The following is a 22,854-nucleotide window of genomic DNA, read 5'->3' as shown; positions in this document are numbered from 1 at the left end:
TTTATATCAACAAATCAACGACTATTTGAAACAGATAGGAGGTACGAACTGATTAAAACACGAATAGTATTTTATTATCAACGCCCAAAAACACAAGTGACACGGATTGCGTGGTGACCTTGAACTCTTATACACCTCTGAGAGGTTTATGAAACCCCTGTGTCACATGCAGGTCTGAGTTGCAGCTCAGCCACTCACAGACCCCAGATTTGGTGCAGCAGATCACCGTCGTTGGTAACGAGGTAAGCACAATAGGAATAGTAATAGCAACAGTTAAAGAATAGCCATGGACGTCGTCTCCTCACCAGAAGCGCTATTATTGCAGTGAGGCAGCTCATGAGTAGTATGGAACTGGGAGGCGCAGTTTTAAAGAAGTTCACCACGAATTAACCATGATAACATTAGTAGTGTTGACGTCTCATTGAGGGGGTGGTAGCCCTCTTTAAATAAGCAGATCTAAAAATGGAACTATATTGTAGACTATATGTAGACGAATAACTCCGTACGACGGAGCACTGGAAATTGACAAGGCTGGATTCCATCGAATATAATGATACGTACGGGAATGTATTCGGGAGCAATATAGTAAAATGCCTCTGATTACATGAACAGGCATCAGAAAGTATTGGTACATTTATACTAGTACTGAAACCATGTACTAAAGCACTGGTACTAAGCAACCACACAGAATAAAATATTGTACTTCTCCCTTACTGTCACCAACATGTAAACAAACATTGGTCCAATGTTGGATACGAGTTAGCTACAGTTTTTATTTCCTCCACATGACTTAATGTACCAGTACTGAAAAAATGGCGGTGCCAAAGTTTAACTTCCTTTCTAACAGTCTAATGGTATTGTAAGGCATGCCAGCCGCCAGGCACTATTCTATTTAGGGTTAGTTTATACTAATGGTATTGAAGCGAGAGTGTAGCTCGGGCCTGGTTGGGCCAATAGAGCACAACAGTGCTCTGTCGCACATAATATATGATGCTCTTGAGGCTGAACAATTCTGGTCCATGGATGATAACACTAACAGGCTGGAAAGCAAGGAGTTTGGTGGGAAAATGATCTCATCGGTTAATTTTAATTCTCATACTGCTCCGGTAAAGATTAAAGAACTTGCAGAGATAAGATATCTATCGGCTAAGCACTTTGCTAACACTTCAGCGCATAACTTCCATTATATGTAGATGAAATTTTTACCACTACAGGCAATCATCATTCATCAACAATGATCAATTATCTACAATTTCAATAATAATAGACTTAAATACATTTTTCCCTCAGGTTGAGAGTAACGACTCAAAGCTGGAGGATTCCCGGGTGGAAGGAGAAACTGAAGAATCTGAGAAAGAAGAGTTAGCAATTGATGACTCCTTCTCCAAATCATCAGGTTTTTCTTGTTAAGAACTATTTGTAGCATTAAAATGTTACTTTGTTGGGAGTATAGTTCAATTTGAGTGTGCGAGTCTTACGTGAATAAGAGATGTGTGCTCCCTTTTATCAGTGAAACTATTTAATTTGATTTTAGGAAAAATAACAAATTATGCAAACTATTAAGTGATATGACAAACCTGCGCCACTAGTCCCCTCGTGCATATTCTGTACCTCTGAAGCACTCATGGTGTTACACATGGTGTTACACATGGTGTTACACATGGTGTTACACATGGTGTTACACATGGTGTTACACATGGTGTTACACATGGTGTTACACATGGTGTTACACATGGTGTTACACATGGTGTTACACATGGTGTTACACATGGTGTTACACATGGTGTTACACATGGTGTTACACATGGTGTTACACATGGTGTTACACAGATCCCTGTACACGTCTTTGTCTTACACCAGCTCATCAAAATATTAATATCCTCGTTATAAAGTACACCCTGGAAATAGTTAGCTGTTATAGATAAGAGTGAAAAATATCAATTTGCGTCCGCTTGAAGATAGCTGTTAGTCGATGATGATCTCGCCCGTACCTATGAATGCAGTGTACTTTTCTAACTGCATTGTCTTAACTCCAGACCAGAAACCATTGATAGTAGAAGGAAAACGACGGAGGACTGCTGTACAAACTTTCACCAGTGCAGCTCCTGCGAAAGAGAAAAAGGGCTTGGATTTTGAAGTGGGACGTGGTACTCTACTTGGAGAAATTGAGATAGGTTTGGCAGCTTTCTTTCTAACTTCTTGAGGAATAAATCAGTGGGGTTTCTGAGTTTAGAAAGGAAGTAATTATATTTAAACGATTTATATAGCAATTATTTATAGATTTATCGATGAATTTCTAGGAACATTTAATTTTAATGGCTACCGGCTACTTGTTATCTAGTTCAAAATATATCTCTATACTTGCTGGATAATATCTCATAATTCATTTAAATAAGAGATTTCTTGATTATAAATGTTTATAGTTACGGAGTACATGAGTAAGACACACTCGGATAGCTACATCTCAATGCACCGGCTCATGTACAATAGTCAAGGAGTGTCCCTACAACGCAAAGGAAATGTCCGCAGGTTCAACGGGTTCAATTTCGACGAGGATTCCAAATTGTACTCAAGCAAACTAACCTCAATCAAGTTAGTGTTTGTTATTTATCTTTGAGTTCATAATATAATAAGAGTTTAAAGGACCAGTTAACTGAAAAATTTGTAGTCTCCAATTTGGCTAAGATTTAAATCAGCTGTGACAAACTGGTAAAGAATCGTATCGCCGAAAGAACCAATTCTCTAGCGTACGTGTAACGCGTGTTATTGCAATAATAAGCTGTGGCCTCGTGACGTCGTAAAGTCCCTCAGTGCGCGCTTGCATAGCGTAATACATTGCAAATGTTTATCATCGTCAATAAAACACGTGTAACTCACTCAAATTTTAGAATTATGACTAATACCCTAGTTCTCCAAAATCCTTATAGTTTTGGCTATCATCCTAACTAAAGAAATAGCTGATTGGATGTACAGTGCTCACGTCATGATTTTAAACAGTGGTATAGGTTTTTGAACAGTGGCGGGTGAATGTACGGTTAGAAAGTTTCTGCTATTACAACTTATGTCATATGTGATAATTTTGGATTGTTTTCATTGCTTAATTACACAAGCAGGGAGACTGTACCGATTATTTTTCCCCAGTCCATGAAACTCTAACGAATTTAGAAAGGATCTAGATATTAAGTGGGAGTTTGTTCAATTCCGAGAGCAATTATATTTATATCATAGCGAAATTTCTAACTTTAATCCGCATGTGTCAGCCAGTACAGGAGACAAGAAGTCTGGCTACTTTACGGCCGTTCCTCTGGGACCATTAGTAGAAGTAGCTTCTATCAGAACAGTGCCGTGGGAACAGAATTCCCGCCAAAATACCCGGTCTACCAAATAGTAATACTGATTGGAGTGTGCGGTGTGTTTTGAATTAGACTTACGGCTTACCTAGTTGTTATCCTAATTGCATTATCATCGGTACATAACATAAATAAACTACTGGTAAGTTTAAATACCAAGTGCAAACGTGTTCAGTCAATCGACCCACTGAACAACTATAGAATTTCCAAGACCCTATTATTCTCTGGCCATATATTACGGCACGATCGATTGTTAGATGGCTAAACGACCAACGTTAATCTATACAATTCTATAAAACTATGAGCTAGCACTTTAATCTACAAATACACTTTTTATATTACTCCTGATTTTTACATTTCACGTAAAACATTGTCGCCACAGGTTGATCATGGACACTAACAGCTTAATTTGAGATAAATGACTTATGAGTTTCTCTAAAGTTAACTCTAAAGTTGTGTAGTCCAGTCATTTATGGACATTTATGGAAATGAACCTGCAAATGTTCAAATACTCACGAAACTTTGCACAGACCTTCCTGAAGGTATGAATAAACGATTTTCGTTTGGAGACATTTTTTTGACCGTGGAGAAAACCCAGGAGGGCCACGCCCATATTGACCCAATAACGTAACCGACCCCTTGCTTCTGAAGGTCGTAGAGACTTCAAAATAGGCTTAAACGAAGCGGCATATGCATGTTTATGTAGGAGCTACTGAGCAACACATGGCCTAAAATCCTTACTTTTCGAGAAATTTGCCAAAAACCATTTTGGGCGTGGTACTGAGCCCATTTTTGATAGGATCGTGAAGGGGTCTTTAGACAGGGTGCAAAAGAACCGCAATTAGCATATTAATATATGACTTACGAACAAACATATGCCTTAAAGTGCTTACTTTTTCAGTTATTGGCGAAAAACTGATTTTCGGTTCCAGAAATCATGCAAAACTATGGGTATCTGGTAAATTGGGCTATGAAGGCCCTTTTTAAATGTGTGCAAATTGTGCAGAATGGCCGTGTTTATATACAACTTATGAAGCAACATGTACCCTAAATTACTTACTTTTCGAGTTATTCGGGGAAAAACATTGTATTATGTCCATTTTCTACCTGTAAAATACAGTCTAACGAGCTCCTCTGCGCGCGCAAGGGACTTTATGACGTCATCGCCAAAATAATACAAACGCTATTTACACGCGTTAGAGAGCAGTTAGAGATTTAGGAATTTCGACTCGTTGCTTAGTTTGCTATTTGTCACAATCTGTCAAAATATGAGGATAACTTTTTTTTCAGTTAACTGGTCCTTTAAGATTGTTTCGTCAAATTAACGATATCCTGCCCTCAGAAATTGCGCTCTCGCTAAATCATTTGCCCGGCCAATTTTTTAAACTTCAATAATAGTTTTCACTTATTGCAGGAAAATGAAGTCAGTCGACAGGAAACTGTCAATGAAACTGCTGGGCCTCAATCAGAACTCAACCATGCAAGAACTCATGGACTTTCTCATGTCACCAGAAGATAAAGGCAGACATGCTCCTAGCAAAAAGAAAAGTAAGACACCCTCCAAAAGACGAAGGTCGACCACTAAAGATGACGAGGGAAAGACAACTCCTGCCAAAAAGAAATCGTCTGCAAAATCGAAACCGAAAACGACTCCAAAAAGAAAGAAAGCTACTCCAAAGAAACGGGACACGGACGATGAAGTAGAAGGAGACGACTCCTTAAGTGAGTCAGAATCAGTTTCAGAAGACAATGATCTTGAAACAAATACTATTACTAACCCAACGAAAAAACGTAAACTCAGTGAATCTATAACGGACATTTCGAAAGATGATTCCTTCTCTGGTCCAACCGATGAAGATTTGATTGGTGCAATTAAGAAGACTGTTGAAAATATAGACTTGGAAGAAGTCTCCATGAAAGATGCCCTCAAAAAGATATATGGTTTATATCCTGGTGTGGATTTGACGGACCGAAAGTCCTTCATCAAGGATAATATCCGCAAACTTATCGGCTGAGTTATGAGTTAGCGTTGTTAACGCTTATATTTTTCTCGATGAAACGAAGTCTCGCGCAGCCTTTGAACCATTGACGTCAAAAATAATTTATTTTTAACCTTTATAATCATCGTTCCTTAATAAATATAAATGTTACTGCATACTGGGTAATCTAAATCGGGAGGACATTGTTCCCCTTAATGGTACATTTTAATCTTTTGAAAAAAAATTATCAATGTTTTACTACAACTAGCAGATTTGAGGGATTGAAACAATGATTTGATTTTGTTATTAAATTTAATCGAAAATTGTTAATGCTTTAGCGATGAAATAATAGCGTTACTTATTTAGTGGTTGTTATTACAATTTATACATATATAATATGTTAGCTTCAGTTTGAGCTTTAAGTTTTTTGACTGACGTCTGGTAACCGTTTTAATATTGTAAAGGTGAGATATATTGATATACCTTATCGGACCTTATTTGGACGGACATTACATGAACGGACATAATTATGAACGGACATTAATATGAACGCTAGAAGGCATTCAAAACCATCAAAAATCCGAATTTTTTTCAATTTTTTAACTTTTTTTTTAATTTCAGCAAATGATTTTTAAATCCATTTTTTATACAGTAAGTAAGAAAAGCAGTCATTAAGCAGTAAAAATGTTAAAATATGTGTACATGATCAGTGTCTAATATCACATATCATCTTCATCAAATGGGTTTTCGTGCATGAAATAGTCCATGCTTACACAAGCATCAGTGATTTCTAGCTTTATGGAAACCTTTTTTATCAAACTACCCCGGTCCTGCATTTCAGTGTTAACTTTCACTGGCCATTCGGCGTGAAGTGGTTTTTATCTTAGACAACTTTAGGTTAACCTTAACATCACGTGGAGCTTTCCTAGCACTGTTTCGTTACCTCCCCTCAGTAATATGAACTATAACAACGTCAGACAATGTCCTTGGCAACACGATTTACCGTAATATCTAGAGGCTGAGTGCCATAATTTCGTTGACTTTTTCCGCCAAGTGACCCTTGAAGACATCATATACTAGTAGAGTTTTCTGTGCCTCCGGCAGACCAAGGAGAACCTTTCCGTCGTTAACTTACGGCACAATAAAGTTCTCATAGTTGTCATATTCTGGACAAAAAGTTCGAAATGGAAAAATTTTTGAAAAAATTTCAACGGACTTTAACTTGGACGGACATTAATTGAACGGACTTTATTTGAACGGACATAAAGATGAACGCTAGGGCCTCCAGCGTTCAAGTAATGGTCGTCCAAATAAGGTCCGATAAGGTAAGCTAATATTTTTATAAATGCTCTGCAAAGAAACTGACTTTATTATATATTATATGCGTTCTACTTATAATTTATAATATTAATTGTTTGAACCAAAAATTAATTACTGTTTCAATTCGTATCACGTCGTGACCCCCATTTTCATTTCACTTAGTGGAGGCGTCTTGGTATGGGGCGAAAGCCACGCGATACAGCCGCGCACTCGTACGCGTCGGGCCTACACCGTGAGGCAATATAGCCTTGGGTCCCTCAGACCCCCAGGTAATCACAAATCTGAATTTCCGAGTTCATATTAGCCTAGCGTGCTAAATCACTCGATCTTCGAGATTTTTCTAAAAGGGCCCCAGCAGTAACTGTTCGGCCGGCCCTTTAAGAAAAATCTCGAAGAACTGTTATGTTAGCAACATAACAGTTCTCAGTTGAAACCAACTTGTATCTATCCCGGATCACCCCCATGACAATATGACATCGGGTTAAAAGGCTCCGGCGCGCCATGGCGCGAGATATTGGCAAAAAACTGTCTCGATCACGTGATATGACCGTATAATAATATATAAGGAAGTTTGTCTAATTTCTCGTTTCAGCGTATGCTTTTGTCAGGGACTGGGTTACGCATAGTCATGTGTATAGTGTATACGCGTACTGCGTGACGCGCTTGTTTCACAAGTAGAATATACAAGTAGAATAAATTTTGCAGCCTTCCGCTTACTGGGCCGCGCTCAGCCTGTCATTCCGCCTAATCTCTATTCGGCGGAATATTCTATTCTATGTTAATATGTGCATGATAGCCTGAGGTCCCCAGGTAACCTTCGGCAGTCGCGCGCTATTGCAAGCGAGAGGGCTTTGGTTAAAGCAAGGCCTTACCAGATGTGCCTGTCCCTAAGTTCCCTTTGCGTGGCGCTTTTTTCGAGATCCTGCTTGTACATGCAGAGATCAGAGCGCAAATCAAGTGAGCAATAAGCTAGAGAGTATAGACTAAGTAAACCTATACATGTCTGCATCCATGGTATAATGTGTATTGTGCTTGTCATGTTGTATGGCGGTCACGTACGTGCTAATGCACTGTAAGTCACATTTTGCAAGGGCGATTGATATTGACGGATATAGTAGCGCGCGCCGGGCCAAACCATTAAAAATGGTCAACGATCGATAGCATAATTTAAAGCAAATAGGGCTAATAAGACGACGAACGATTAATAATTAATTGATATTACCAATAAATAATAAACATATAAATCTAATTTTATACGCGCCGCGCAAGTTTTCGCTAGTTTACTATTTCATATTTACACCGTAAAATATAAAATAAAGCGCCAAAGCAAATATTTTTAATGTTTTATTGGCGCTTTTACTGAATACATTACTATGTACTATATGCAACATCATACTTCAAAATTTTCGTCATCCTTAATTTTCGTCGCTCACGATTGATCATAAATTAATTTAACTTTAAGGGATCTTCTAAGTTTGTTTCTACGTGTATTGTGTTCAGTAAAACATGGGTGGTACCTACTCTTGTCAAACTCTGTTTACTCATTTAATGTTAAATTACATATATTGTTCTTTCCGAAAATACTGGATGCCCCAGTTTTTCAACTTACTGTTGATCATTAATTGCTGCATCTGATCTAAAAAATGATGTGAAACAGATTTGAAATGACAAAGTTATCAAGCATTTTGTTTATCTTGTTACCACCTTAATTGAGCTGCCTCCCCGTTCTTATGCTTCTATTATGTCTTGTGTGGGGTGAAATAGTTATGTAACATTATTATACAAACATTTTGTATGTTGAGGGGTCCCCTTATCTCCTTATATAGGGGAAGCTGAGAGCTGACCCCATAGCACTGTAGATCTAATTGTACGGTGCAGTGTTGACATCTCTACTTGCTTGCTATGGTTCATTGGGCACTATAGCTAGGGCGTAGCACGTAACCTCACCATTTTGTGTATCAGATTTGTCAGCACAACAAAAAATCTTGGTGTGCAAATCGACCATCACCTTACCTTTGAGCCTCAAATCATGTCCCTAAAAAAACATTGTTGTAGACTCCTCAGGAATGTTATCAGAAGAAAGTATCTTTTTAGTAAAGCTCAGCTTAAGCTCATTGTTAATAGCATTATCGTCGGCAAATTGGATTACTGCAACGCCCTTTACTTTGGAATCAGTGACTACCTCATCCATCAGCTTCAACTCATTCAAAATGCTGCTGCTAAAGCAATAGTAGGACTATATAAACATGATCATTTAGGAGATACTCTGAAAGACCTTCATTGGCTGCCTATCAGTTACAGAATTCAGTACAAATTATTACTTCTTGTTTATAAATGTCTAAATGGCATGGGACCAGATTATTTAAGTACAACGTTTAAATTTGCAAACTATAATCATCTTATCTATTTGACTGAACCTAGAGTGCACACACAATATGGAGAAAGATCTTTTCAGAAACTTGGCCCTAAATTATGGAATGAACTACCATTTGAGATTAAGAATTGTACAACATTGGACTCTTTTAAAGTGTATCTGAAAACATTTCTTTTGAAACGGGCCAGGTAGCGCAGTTGGTTAATCATCGGCTTTGTAATCGTGAGGTTGCGAGTTCGAATCCCACTGCCTGCCTAGTCGTGGGGTGAGCGTCGTTGACAATGAAGCAAGAAATTTTTTTTTCAATGAAACAAGAAATTTAATTTTTAGCAGATTTTACAGAATAAAGAGATGTAAAACAATTTATAAAAATATAATGCTCATTTGGTGTATGACTTTTTGTCCTTGTTGTGACTGTAAAAGGATCCCGAGTGGTCTATGTAGCCCCACGGTTCACTCAGCCGAATGCTCGAGAAATCGGGTGTGAGGGTTAAATGAGGAGCTGTGCTTGATCAACACAGCGAAGCCTCGGGCGAAGAAAGTGTGGCATAGTGCCTTAACCGTCGCTGGCCTTAGGAACGATCCTTCGGCTTCTTGTAAAGCTCTTCCTTGAAAGTGCTGGTTTACATTGTAATGCAGGTAATGCCAAAGTAAAATAACAAAGGTGGTCGACTCATTCGATGGCCTTGTTGCGTCGCAACAAATCCTCATAATATAAGATAAGATAAGATAAGATATTGTATCTTAATATTTTTCAATCCTAGTTTTCCCTATTTGGTTCTACTGGAAAATGCATACACATTATCGTTTATTTAGTGAATCAAGTCTAATCACCCTTATCTGGTTTAGAATATAAATGTGGGTTGCTTTTTCAGGTTTTATTGTATCCTGAACTGTTTTCGTGGCACATCTGTGCATTTTAAGTTGTTGTGCCACTATAATATAAAAGTTTAAATTATTATTATTATTATTATTTTAATCCATGCATATTGATTCAGGGATAAAAATATGACAGATGAGACACATTGTGGAAATGACTGGAAATCTACTAACTGCGTCACAGAAGATGAGGATATCGCTCCTTGTGGAGCAAATGTGACACTGAGTTCGCATCACTGTAATTCAGTCCCTACAAGTTTTTATGATCAAAAGTCGTCAAAGAAAGTTTTCAAGTGTAGGATGTGTGATTACAGTGGACGTTGTAAATCACATGTTCTATCACACATCAATAGCCAACACATTGGCTTAAAGCCATTTAAATGCAGTTATTGCAGTTTCAGAACTGCTCACAAGCAGTCTCTAGATACACATTTGAAGCGACACACTGGTATTCGACCTTATAAGTGTCAATTCTGTCTTTGGTCAGCTACAGAGAGTGGACAACTGACCATCCATCAAAGAAAGCATACTGGAGAAAAACCTTTTCAGTGTAATGTTTGTCCCTATAAAGCTGCCTCGAAGTCTGCTATCTCCCAGCATAAAAAAATTCATGATGAGGATTCTTTATTTTTCAAATGTGTGATGTGCAACTTTGCAACACGCACACGAGCTAAACTACAAAATCATATGAAGATACATGAGTTAAAATATTGTTCAAAATGTCCATATTCTACAAGAGAGAGCTCTGAGTTCAGAAATCATACTAAGTCTCATAAACTGAAGTGTAGGTATTGTTTGAAGATGTTGAAAGACAAGACAAAACTTCGAGATCATGAGTCAACTCACACAAATGAAAGGAAGTGGAAATGTGATAAGTGTTCTTATAACAGCTCAAAAAAAATGCTATTAGATAAGCATTTGCTCAGTCATCATTCAGATAGTAATAATTCTGAGGCTTACATATTGAGATGTAATTTATGTCCCTTTATTACAAAAAGACCTGCTTCAATGGGGATTCATGCGAAGAGCCACAAGAGCCTTGAATTATTATGATAAATCTATAATGTCAAACATGAATAAAATTCTTTTTCATGATATTGTGATAGCGATGTTTATGTTTGAATTGTGTTTACTGTGTACTTCTTTATTATATAAGTTATCCACTATTTTCAATTAAATTCCATTATTTGCCAATCATGTCATAATTCAGTTGTCATTATTATATGCTGCTCTAATTAATTAAAACAGGACCAATTTGTACATTTTTGATGTTTTCTTTATTTTCTAATTTGATATAATCTAAATATATTCACATCATCACATGTTATAGGTCACTAATGATGGATGGTGATAAAGCAGAGAATAGTGTCCCTGAAGTGTGTTCAACTCCCAGATCCATCACTCATAACACATCTGAGGCATTTGTAAGTCAAATTGATGCAATGGATATAAGAAAAGACTCCCCAGCAGATTCTGAGGAGTCTGAAGCTGATGTCCTAGAGCGTAGTATAAGGCTTTCTAGTGATGTGAACCAGAGTAATGATGAAACTGCTGTGGAATACAAGATTCAGCAGTTGACTAACGAAATTGAACCAACAACAATGTTTAGTGGTTCGATAATGCACACTGCTGAGTCTCCAACTCAGATAGATATTGATCCGGCTTACTTTAAGACTTTTAACAAAGATTTGTCTCAAGCTTATCATCCTGAAATGCCACTGTCTAATTATTTTCCTGCTTCTAACAATGAAAATCAGTTCCCTTCAAATCAAGTGACATACAATAGTAGCCTACAGAATACTACGGATGGATTGAGTCAAAATACAGACTCTAAAGAGATTGATAGGCAGCCATCTGCACCAACACTTCAACAGATACAATCCCGCTCTTCTGTCCCCTTGATGGATGTCTCTCGATTCCATCCTCCATTGACAGGAAATATATCGAAGCCTTCTTCTCACATCGGACAGAGACCATCAGGGTCTTACGTTTATCAAGCTCCAGATACTATATCCCTGTTGTTCAATCTGAAAAAAGTGTGGAATCTCAAATTGATAACACTCAAAATTCCCCTCAGGAGAGCATGGGCATATCACTTTCACCAATCACCTCACCAACCACTTCCCTGCTTTTAAAACCGTCAGTTCACTGGTACTACAGTAATCCTGGAGGCAGCTGGAATCCGTTTTCTTATCGAGATTCTGAAAAACTAGAAAAAGCATATACCACAAGAATGCCTACAGGTTATTGATTTGACAATTCCCCGTTCATTAATACCGTTTTGATATCATCTATGAGGAGCACAAAAATCTAAAAATTAAAATATGAAATTTTTAGTTTGATCTAAATTGAAGTTGTAATAAAACCCAGGTTCAGATAAAGTACAAGTACAAGTAAGCACGGACGGAGGGAGGTACGACGTAAACATGTCAGCTAGACAAAGAATACCTGTGTACTGGGATGGTTTGGCTTCTGCTATCAGACGTTGTTCGTGGTTCTATCGCGGGAACAATGATATCATGCAACCTTACAACGAGGACAAAGCAAACGTTCTGGAGGTTGGTTAATGAATTCAGTATAATGTGGTTTTAAACGTTTGACAAATGCGTTGATTTTGATTTTTACAGTGACCCTGAAGTATCAACATAATACTTAAATTCTAAATTAAAGCTGTTTTAGGAACATTACGCGACCGCAATGAAGCTGAAGACCTTCCCGATGAGGGTTGAGCTCGGCAATGGTGAAGTAAGTCTTTGAATTGGGCTGTTGGAATTTATAATCAATATTAAGTTCTTTTTGTCATCATATAATATAATACAAAGTTATTACGATTGTCAAGAAATATACAATAACTGCTTAGTACTACTAATATAAATACCCTTTGTGATTGCAGGCAGTGATAATCAACTCACACACAATGATGGTCCAGTATACGCAACTTACAGCAGAATCTGCTTAGTACTACTAATATAAATACCCTTTATGATTGCAGGCAGTGATAATAAACTCACACACAATGATGGTCCAGTATACGCAACTTACAGCAGAATCTGAGTTACAGAATGCTCCCCGTCTCGTTAAAAGAGGAGTTCCTGACGAAGACAAGATACCACCAGGTTCAAGCAGATTACGTTTATTCTGTTTTTCTAATTTATAGATATATTTTGCCTACCATTTGCTAAGGGCAAAAGATCAGTAGGGAATAGTTTAAAATCGTGTTATGATATATAATGAGATTATTGATTTGCTTCAAAGATACTGCAATAGTCATTCAAAAGGAAACAATATTTGACTTCCATTCTTTAAACTTTATTGCATTAAGTATATTAATTCTGGGCACGAGCCAGTAATATATATTGTGTAATGCACCCATATACTTACCTTTACTGTAAACTGGAACAAATCAAACTTCTGCTCATTAAATATAATTTGTTGATAATAATATATAATCAGTAATTTGAGCTGTATTAATGTGATCAGAACAGCCAACGAAAATTCATATTCCCTAACATGAATTTCCGCCAACTGTTCGCAGTAGAATATATAAGCATTAACTCACCGGTGGGACCACAATATGGCTGGATATCGTAAGAAAATGTCTGCTCACCGAGACATGTTACAGTCTTATCCCCAAGGTGTGCTCCTTCATCACATTTTACGTTTAACACCGTTCCAACAATTACTGGTAAAAGTAGACCTAGTCCCGAGAGTTCTTCAGGTAGAACAGTACATAATTTGTCTGGGGGTGTTTTGTGTTTTGATAATAATTTATTGAATTCTGAAGTTTATCAGAAATAAGAAATCACTATTAACCCCAGTCACATTTTGATAGTTTATTAATTATGAAAAACTCTCAAGTAGTGAAAATTGTATAGCCATACCTGAAAAGCTTCTTTTAATTAAAATTAGTTTACCTTTAACCATTTCACACAGCGGTTCTGTTTCATAAGAGAAGGATGTCATCTCATTGCAGGTAATCATATCAGATCCCTGGTTGATGTACAATTCTTGACATGTCACTGTTATTGTTTCTTCACTTTGTATCGGAAATGTGGTCTCTGTTTTAAGATTCTCCCACCTGCTGTCCAGTCCAGTGCATTCTGTAGATAACAGGTCCATTATGTTTATTATCTGTCATCAAATTTATCTGATCAAGTTTCAGGAAATTCCCTTGGAGTCATTCCTGTGATATATAGTTGCATTACTGAAAGCTGTTAGAATATAAAGTAATATACTTACGTTGAAGGGTACACAGAGGTTGAGTTGTAAAATAGAACTGTTCCCTCCGATCACAAGTAACCTCTGTATCTCCACTGTGTATGTAGTTGGGGTCACATGACACTGATATCACTGTACCACGTGGTATTGGGAAGGAAGCTGAGGACTGAGCGTTCTCCCAAGCCGGGTCTAGTCCAACACAGGTTTCTGAGAATACAAGTTTATTAAGGATTGTTTTGTTTTTCTTATCTTTTTAGCTGAAATTAGTAATTTATGGTCCACTTTCACACCGTCAAATTATTTGGGAGCAAATCATGAAAAGTGGACTTAACATAGTTTAAATGAGCAACTACATGATATTACCTTTTCTCTTTATAAAATCCGTAGCACTGTCTCCAGTATGTATCATTATGAAGTCAACATCTCTTGTGCCCATATCTTCACACTCTGCAGATGTTGTGCTATCACTGTAGGTTATTTTAGTGACATATTGTTCGTTGCAGTACAGCACTGTTTCTCTTTCCTTCTTTATTATTTTCCAGATCTTATTTGGTGTTGTTGGCAGAGCTGAACTAGGAATTTCAACTCCGTCATAACAGAACATAGTCCATGTTATTGATTTTTTCCCTCCGTAATGGATCGTCATGTCTTCTATTTGTGATCTAGAGGTGTCGTAGAAAACTAGATGGATTACTTCATAGCCTCCTATTTCAGAGTTTGTCAGTATTTCCAATGGGTATTCCTCTAAATCGTATCCAATCATATCACCTCTTTTGATGAACTGCCAATCTGCACGATACATTTTTTTTTAATCTATACACTTATTTTACTTCGGAGTATTCCAACAGCCATATTGTTACACAAGTGCAACCAGCCAATTACAGGAAGCCGAAGGATTTGTTTCTCATCTCTCCATCATAATTTCAGATGGAAGCTGTTTCCGCATCATAACTAACTCAATTAGATGTACATGATATTGCATATGTTTACTATACAATAACATTGTTCGTGGAACTAAGAGAAACAATAAGTTGCCCCCCTGCCACACATCAGTATCGATATAAATTGTTAAAAAATGAATGTTAAACTGTACCATTGGATTGCGTGCACGTGGGCTTCTTTTCAGCATTGAAATTGTAGTGACCTCCACCGAAACAAGTTATCGTATCCTCTCCAGTCAATGCTAAGCCTTTCGAGCATGACAATTCAACAGTTGCACCAGTAGGAACGGGGAAAGTAGCACTCGTTCGAAGATAAGACCACATTTTTTGTGGACTTGGAATGTTACACTCGGCTGAAAGATGGAATTAAAACTAACACAACAATAATTAAAAGCTTATATGTAAAAGGAAAAAATCAATCGTGCCCTTTCCAGAGAGATTCATCTATAAAACAAATTCCATCTTATTTGACCTGGTTTTAAGCAATGAGGACGTTGGTTGAACAGAAAGAATGTTCCTTCATAACAAGTTACTTGGCTATCTCCCACGTTGATTGCATCACTCTGTGTGCACCCTAAGTTTATTTTCACTCCGTATTCGACAGGGAATTGAGTGAGTGCTTCTACTCCCTCCCATGAAGAATCCAGACCAGTGCACCTTCCTGGAAATATCTGGTTATTTTCTGTATTATTGACCATATTCACATAGATTCTGTGAACTCTTTAAATGGAAACTGGAATCAAACACTTCACCAATAACAAGTTAAAATATAAACTTAAGGTTCAATCTAACTACAATGTTACAATGTACCTGTGGGTTTTGGCCTGTAGTAACGTGACATTAAGTCAGTGGTGGAAAATCTTATCCCCTTTTGAGTTTTCAGCTTCTCTTCACAATAGCTTGAACGAAGTTCATCAAATGGAATGTGAATTATGGCCTTGTCGAAGTAATGAACTGTGATTGACGATGTAGTTGAGTGAATCGTCCAAACAACGATTTCATCAAGTTCATCATCTGGTATTTGGTGTCCAGTCGACTGATAGCTCACACTCGAACAAAAGTCAATGCGATATCTGATATCATTTTCATTTCCTTTTGTTAGTCCCAAAAATCCTGATTTTCCAAAGTCATCGTAGAAATAGAGCTTTATCCCATTTGACTCTTTTGAAGTAAAAGAATCCGTAAATATGTCCAGGGGTACACGAAGATTATAATCAATCTCGTCAGTAATAACTTTTTTCCAACCTGAGGTAAATTCAATTTACCGTAAATCTGTAAATAAATTCTTGTTTCTAAAATACTTGTGGTAAAATAATGTTATGAAACAATAATAACATAACTAAGTTAACTTGAAAGCTTGTAGAAGGTTAAGAGCAAACTTGTTCGAAAAAGTTATGAACCCAGCAGTGTTTAAAAGCGTAGACCAATAAAAATCACTACTTTGATCAAAAGAATCTGAGCCACTCCCACGACAGTTTTATTGAATTTTCCTCATAATTTTCTTTATAAAATATACATTCCAATGCAATCAGAAACACGAAGGAAATAATTGTGTTATATTTAGTACCTGATTGTTGTGATGGTATACATCTCGGTTCATCCTCGCTCTCGTCATGGAAATAATAGCCCTCATTCTGACAGGTCAATGTTTTTGATCCCTTCAGTTGGAGCCCATCAGTACACGAAAGAGTGAGCACCTCTCCGGAGGAAACTGGATACTCTTTGTCATTGAGGGTTGTTGCTTTCATGTTAAACCATTTCAGTATCCTGGGTAATGCAGTGCAGCTTCCTGAAAATCGAGGAGTCTTGACAAATGTTATATTGTGATCTTACAAAGGACTTTGAATATCTCAAACTCTAAGATAAAACAGCTCTTCTGATAACTTTATAATTAACATTCAAATAACCCTAACCGGGTGAGACACAGTGCGGGATCCTCTGGAATGTGTAGTAAGTACCACTGTAACATGTCACTTCCTTGTCACCAAATAGTCTCGTCCCAGTGCCACATGACAGTGCAACTATGGTTCCTGTACTTATGCTGGAACCTTCAGAGGAAAAGACATCTGGTTCCAAAGTCAATCCTTTCCAGCTTGGGTGAAGACCGGTGCAATCTGGAAATTATGGTTTTAGCTAATAAAGTGTTAAAAAGGGTAAAGTCAAAACACTATTTCCGTGTCCCGACTTAACCAACACTTATTTTTACCTGGAGGTTCTTACCTACCCCTATATAGTTTATTGTAATTGTATGACTTCCAACTGATTGGGATCTGGCCACTGCACTGGACAGGACAATTTTTTCTATCATATTTAATCTTTATATTGTATCTATCAAAATATAATGTCTCTTTTATTTAAAGTGTTACGCATGTACCTGATGCCTGCTTGACTCTGTAATAATCAGACGCTGCATCTCCATCGTATATGAATCGTATTTGTTCCACATTTTTTGACCATCTTCTTTCACAACGTGTCACTCCTTCATCAAAAGGGATGTTGGCAGCAATCTGACCATTACAATGTATGATCAACGAAGAGCTTGTTTTAGAAAATGTCCAAACTTTCACCAAAGCATCAGGGAGTCGCGCTGTCTTTTTCATGTCAGGTGTGCAGCCGTATCTCATTTGATACATGGCAGTGAACTCTTCTCTCATTTCTAAAGTTATCGAACCTATGCCATGAAACTCAAATTTAAGCATGTCATATGAGTTGGGCATCGAATTTGTTATCACGTCGAAAGGCTGGCCACTAACTTGGATCATGGACCAATCATGTTCCGCTATTTTCCATCCTGAAGAGGAATCCATCATCAAGATGTAAATGATACTAATGAAGTATAAAATCATGCATTTAAAGAAATACAAATCCTTACACTGTCTATCGTCTGATCCACCTGGCATACCTGAAGAAGGAGTTGGCGTGCATTTTGGTAGCTCTCCACTATCTCCTGAGTATGTGTAGTAGGTGCCGGAGTAGCATGTCATTTTCTTGTCTCCTTCTAACTCAAATCCTTCGTAGCAAGAAAGTTGGATCTCTGTGCCAGACGATTTAGGAAACTCCACACCCTCACGAATGACGTAGGGCATTAGCCGAGCTGTAGGCAATGCGGTGCAAGATGCTGTAACAAATAGATGTTAATATGATAATATCTATACAATATTTTAAACTTGACGAAATTTCCCCGGCAACGGGGACATAGAAGAAAAAACACCGAAAATCGACCTCAAAATGACCCTCTGGTGAAGCCAAACCCAGCTCGCAAATGGAGTTGAAACCTCGCCATTTTTAGCAGGGTTGTAGAAAAAGGATAGGAATAGGCTATAACATTCTTAGAATTTTGATTTAGGCTTTAGATTTTTTATAATTATCGTCGGAAGTGAGGTTAAATAATCGTTAGAATAATGGCGTTATTTTAGCAAAGGTTTACTGCGCTGTTGCGTAGCAACGATAAAAATGCACGTGCGCGAGCAAGAACATCTTAACTACGCGCGTTGTTATGCTGTATGCTACGTCATAACTTCAAAACTAGCTCACATTTACGCTCACGCTATGACTTATATTCATAACTTTGGTTGTGATTGGTATTTTTTGATGCGGTAAAAAGTATCGTTTTGGGAATCCGAATACTAACAACGCTGTCGCCATTGTTAAATAAATTCCATTATGTCTACTGAATAACAGAGCTGTATGATGAAGAGAAATTAAAACATAACTGATTTTTAAAATTTCCTCGAACAAAGCTTTCGACTAGCGGGTTTCTAGTGATATATATAATGAAGTGATCGAAACCCTATTTTCCTATTTTTTGACATCATATAGTTCTAAACTTTTGTCAAAGTTTATCATGTAGCCAGTAGGTTATAGTTATACAACCTTTTTTTAAACTAAAACAATTAACTAAAAACAAAATGGATACCTGGGGCAATACACTTAGGAATTCGTTCAAACAGGAAGAAAGTTTGGTCGTAGCAGGTTATGGTTTCGTCTCCAAACAGTTGTTCGTTATTTTCAATGCAGTTTACGTTGATCACAGTGTCACTTTTAACCGGGAATGTTTGTTGTATCTCAAGGTGCTCAAGTCCGTGGTTTAAGCCTGTGCACTGACCTGAAACAAAGTGTTGATTTTATAAAGGAGAATTCACTGTCACTAACTGATAACGATAATGTTGTGAGTTATATAAGCATATCTGGTCATCCTATAAATCTGTCGCTGATCACAATCAATACTTTTTATTATTTGTTACCTCGAGGTTTTACTCGGTAAATTTCAGAAGCCGTGTCTGATGATCTAAATCTTATCTTCAGCAGAGGTTCGAGATTCCACCGTGCTTCACAGTTTCCATACATATGTTCACTGAACACGAGATTTGTGATCAAAACATTGTTGCCGTGAATTGTGAGCGACTTTTCCGTCTTTTGAACAGTTAACACCCATCCCTCTGAAGAGCTTGAAGGAATGACAATTTCATTCCCACCATGTACACAATTTGCCGTAGTGAAGTATTTGATTGGGCTATAAAAATTGACCCTCAGATTTCCTCTCACTACATTACTAGAATCAAGGAACTCCAGATAGATTTGCTTGTTGCTGCCTATTTCAGCCGAGGTCTTGACCTCTAACGGTGCTGAACTGTCGTGTGGTATGATTTTGTTTTTGCTGACTGTTATCCAACCTAAATGGATTATTTTAATTTCAGTTGAAACATTCTACAAAATGTTTTGGAAACAGATTGTAGATCATTAATCGAATCATTATAGTATAGATATAAACTACTATATATACTGGAAGTTAAGAAAGAAGTCATTAATTGATTGAGTAAATTGACAAATGAAGTTAAATGTTGCCAGTATTGTCGAGAGGTAATTGGTAAATGAAATATTTTAAAATAATAACCTCTATAAATTTATTTGAAATATTTAGTAAGACTAACCTGTGTCCGTGGCGTTTACTTGAGATAGAAGTATTAGGGCGAACCAAACGTTCGCTCTAAAGCCCATATCACTGGCAAGTTAAGGTGACTCGCAATAGCTTGCCTTCCTCTTTCAAATGATCACTAATGATGATGGGTTATGAATTCTCTTTGCAAGTGTATGACAGTAAAGTAGGAAAGTAATGTTCGAATCTGAAAACTGCAATGATTTAAAATTACTATTGTTTCACTAAGACACAATAATTACCAGTTTAATAATGCAGTTGTATCTAGGAAAAGTTTTCAGTGTGTTTTGCTTGGATTGATAAGTTTTGCTTATCAAACCAATGAAAATTCCATAAACAGGTGAAATCACCGAAGCCGGACGATGTGGAAATTTGAAATTCATAATATGGCCAAATCCACGAAATATTATTAGGCATAGCTTTTTTTGTTGATAATATACCAACACGTTAATAGAAAAAAAAATTCAATATTTTGTATTCAAATATTATTGAGAAAACGAGCGTGCCCTGATCAAACATACCGTCAACGTTACGTGTAAGAAAATAAAATCGAGTTGCACAAATAGCCGATAACAAGTATTATATAAATAGCAAGGGGTACGCTAGTCTAGACAACAAGAGTAAGAGGGAGACGTTATTAAATCCTCAGTCTCATAAGTTAAAGTTACTGCTGGCATAGTTTCTATTTCCTGTATAAGTACCACTGAACTCTGTACCATTAGATAGTAGTTATCACACTACCACAGACCGCCTAGATAGCAGTTACCACACTACCACAGACCGCCTAGATAGCAGTTACCACACTACCACATACCGCCTCCAGCTTACCGATGCCTGTTTACACAGTTATGTGGAGCAAGCGGCAAAAAGGAGTAAAATAGTAAGCTAGGGCCACAGACGACTAACCACTACTTACTAAGCTCTTGGATCATTATAAAGCTCTGAGCTAGTCTTTTTGGAAAATCATGTCTATTTTTTGCCAGATTTTGTTATGACTAAAGATGATATTTGTTTAGTACATAATATTGCATAATATTGTTTTTCCATACTAGGTCTCGCTTAAATATATTTGTTTAATCACAGGTATTTCAGTGTTCTGATGAAAACAAAGCCAAATAAGAATAGTGATTAATTTCTATGCGCTCATTATATCACCTTAGGATTCAAATGCGATCTATTTCTGTAATTTAGTATATTGTGTTAACTAAGGACGAATAAGACATTAAGACCGTCATGACTTTGCAACGTGGCTCTGGACGGAATAATACTCAATGTGATCTTTTGTATTTTGCAGCGAGGTTGTGGGGAAAAAAAGACTGGTCTTGCTTAAGAGTTGAAGACTGAGAGCTCATAAAAACCATACTCAATGCGAATGAGTGGTAAAGCTTCTAGAATTTTCTATCACAAAACAGAGCGACCAGTAACCCTAATGGCATTATCCTGCTCGCTGCGTCTTTGGTATTAGTTCTCAAAGTTATCACGTGAAAGAACTAAGCCTGTTAAAGCAAAGTGTTAGCCGGCCAGCCAATTGTTTTCCAGGACTCTAAATTTCTGGGCCACGTGATGAATCTTGTCACGTGACAGCATAATACAAACCACAAGATCCTGATTCCTGCTATATGGCCCTGCATCCCAAGCTGACGGTCGGCCTCCACTCTCTAAAAAATTACCTTTAGTGAAGGCTGATGGTCAACAAATAGCGATGTTAGAGCTTAGTGTGAACAAATCCTGAACTCCTTTTACACATTGGAGTCGACCCTCGCAAATGCGAGAGGAAAGAGCTCGGGGAGGGCACCATTGGTTATGGTAGGTTGCATAATTAAAAATTAAGAATTTGGATCATTTGTGGCGTCGAGAATATCTCAAGCCGAAGGTTAAACGGTTTGTCCGTGTTATTGGCCTTTATGAGCTTGAGTAGCATGCTCCATATTCGTGACCACTACATTGTCGAACTCTTGGCTCATCCTACACCTTGGTGTATGGAATTCGATTAAATGGTCTCTCTGGGCAGATGCCAAAAAGTCAAAGGGTATTCGCTCAACACACGAATAGGCAGCAGTAGCAAGCTCAGTGAATCTCGGTTGAAAGTGACAAAAGTGTGCCAGGATTCTCCAAGGATACAGCTCCATCCAAACTAATGGTGCAAACTAAATCTAACTATTCTCTGGGTTGGGTCAGTGGTCTAAATCGTGCAGCTCACTAAAACTAATTCTAAGCTAGTATTCTCGTGAAAAGTCAGGGTGAGGTAGGTGTAGGTACCACCCGTATTCACACTTAGAACTGAGTTTAATTCATTTTCCGATACGAAATTGGGGACGGGTTCTATAAACAAACACACAAATATATTTGTAGTATAGAATTAGTACTTTTTACTAACTCTGCCTTCTAAAACTCTAAATCTCTAATTTCAGACGAGAAGGACGAGGTGGATCACTTACTTTTCGTGGTTCATGGTATTGGATCAGTGGGTGACCTCAAGTTCAGATCTTTCGTAGATTGCGGTTGGTTCAATTTGATTACATTACATTTTTTGATAAACGCTATGCAAATACACGTCTCATTATATAATATTATGTTACCTAGCAGAATGTACAATGCAATGTACATTATACTAATACACAATATACAGGTATTATTTATATTATGTACTATGTTGTTTATAATATTATATTTTGGTTCTACGATGAGGCAAACAAAACAATGTGCCATCAAGGCCAAGGTCGACCGGAATCCCGGCTTAGTCTCGGTCCCTGTCAAAATCGTTTTTTTTTTAATTATGCCGGTCCTGGTCAAAATTTGATAATTTAGCCGGGACCAAACCGGGATTTTTGATAAATTTTGGTTTCAAAAAGGACCT

General features: G+C 37.4%; 3 protein-coding genes across 3 annotated transcripts in view; all 3 read left to right on the top strand.

Moving 5' to 3' along the window:
* Nucleotides 1–1,241: 1,241 nt before the first annotated feature.
* LOC134816859 (protein DEK-like) lies at nucleotides 1,242–5,801 on the top strand. Its single transcript, XM_063825862.1, has 4 exons — nucleotides 1,242–1,396; nucleotides 2,037–2,174; nucleotides 2,424–2,592; nucleotides 4,765–5,801. Exons 3-4 carry the CDS (start codon nucleotides 2,435–2,437, stop codon nucleotides 5,363–5,365), a joined length of 759 nt encoding a protein of 252 aa, XP_063681932.1. The 5' UTR covers nucleotides 1,242–1,396; nucleotides 2,037–2,174; nucleotides 2,424–2,434; the 3' UTR covers nucleotides 5,366–5,801.
* Nucleotides 5,802–11,236: 5,435 nt separating this feature from the next.
* Nucleotides 11,237–12,861, top strand: LOC134826091 (phospholipase DDHD2-like). The gene is made up of 5 exons (XM_063838362.1): nucleotides 11,237–11,326; nucleotides 11,980–12,145; nucleotides 12,273–12,460; nucleotides 12,582–12,647; nucleotides 12,796–12,861. The coding sequence occupies exons 1-5, from the start codon at nucleotides 11,240–11,242 to the stop codon at nucleotides 12,859–12,861; spliced, it is 573 nt and encodes a 190-aa protein (XP_063694432.1). The 5' UTR covers nucleotides 11,237–11,239.
* Nucleotides 12,862–12,912: 51 nt separating this feature from the next.
* Nucleotides 12,913–22,854, top strand: part of LOC134826018 (phospholipase DDHD2-like) — a 30,714-nt gene continuing 20,772 nt past the window's right edge. The window contains exons 1-2 of the mRNA XM_063838262.1: nucleotides 12,913–13,018; nucleotides 22,409–22,498. Coding sequence (XP_063694332.1) covers nucleotides 12,919–13,018; nucleotides 22,409–22,498 — 190 coding nt within the window. The 5' untranslated portion in view covers nucleotides 12,913–12,918. The remainder of the gene's footprint in view (nucleotides 13,019–22,408; nucleotides 22,499–22,854) is intronic.

Source organism: Bolinopsis microptera, chromosome 1 (genome assembly GCF_026151205.1).
Source record: "Bolinopsis microptera isolate Bmic1 chromosome 1, MBARI_Bmic_1.0, whole genome shotgun sequence".
Classification (NCBI taxonomy): Eukaryota; Metazoa; Ctenophora; class Tentaculata; order Lobata; family Bolinopsidae; genus Bolinopsis; species Bolinopsis microptera.
This window is presented reverse-complemented; position numbering and strand designations above follow the sequence as displayed.

What these genes read in the sequence shown, in the direction of transcription:
- LOC134816859 (XM_063825862.1), top strand. Translation starts at nt 2,435, where the DNA reads ATGAGTAAGACACACTCGGATAGCTACATCTCAATGCACCGGCTCATG. An exon ending in AGCAAACTAACCTCAATCAA is followed by an intron (nt 2,593 to 4,764) that starts GTTAGTGTTTGT and finishes CACTTATTGCAG; the next exon opens with GAAAATGAAGTCAGTCGACA.
- LOC134826091 (XM_063838362.1), top strand. Translation starts at nt 11,240, where the DNA reads ATGATGGATGGTGATAAAGCAGAGAATAGTGTCCCTGAAGTGTGTTCA. An exon ending in ATAACACATCTGAGGCATTT is followed by an intron (nt 11,327 to 11,979) that starts GTAAGTCAAATT and finishes AATTCCCCTCAG; the next exon opens with GAGAGCATGGGCATATCACT. An exon ending in ACAAAGCAAACGTTCTGGAG is followed by an intron (nt 12,461 to 12,581) that starts GTTGGTTAATGA and finishes AAGCTGTTTTAG; the next exon opens with GAACATTACGCGACCGCAAT.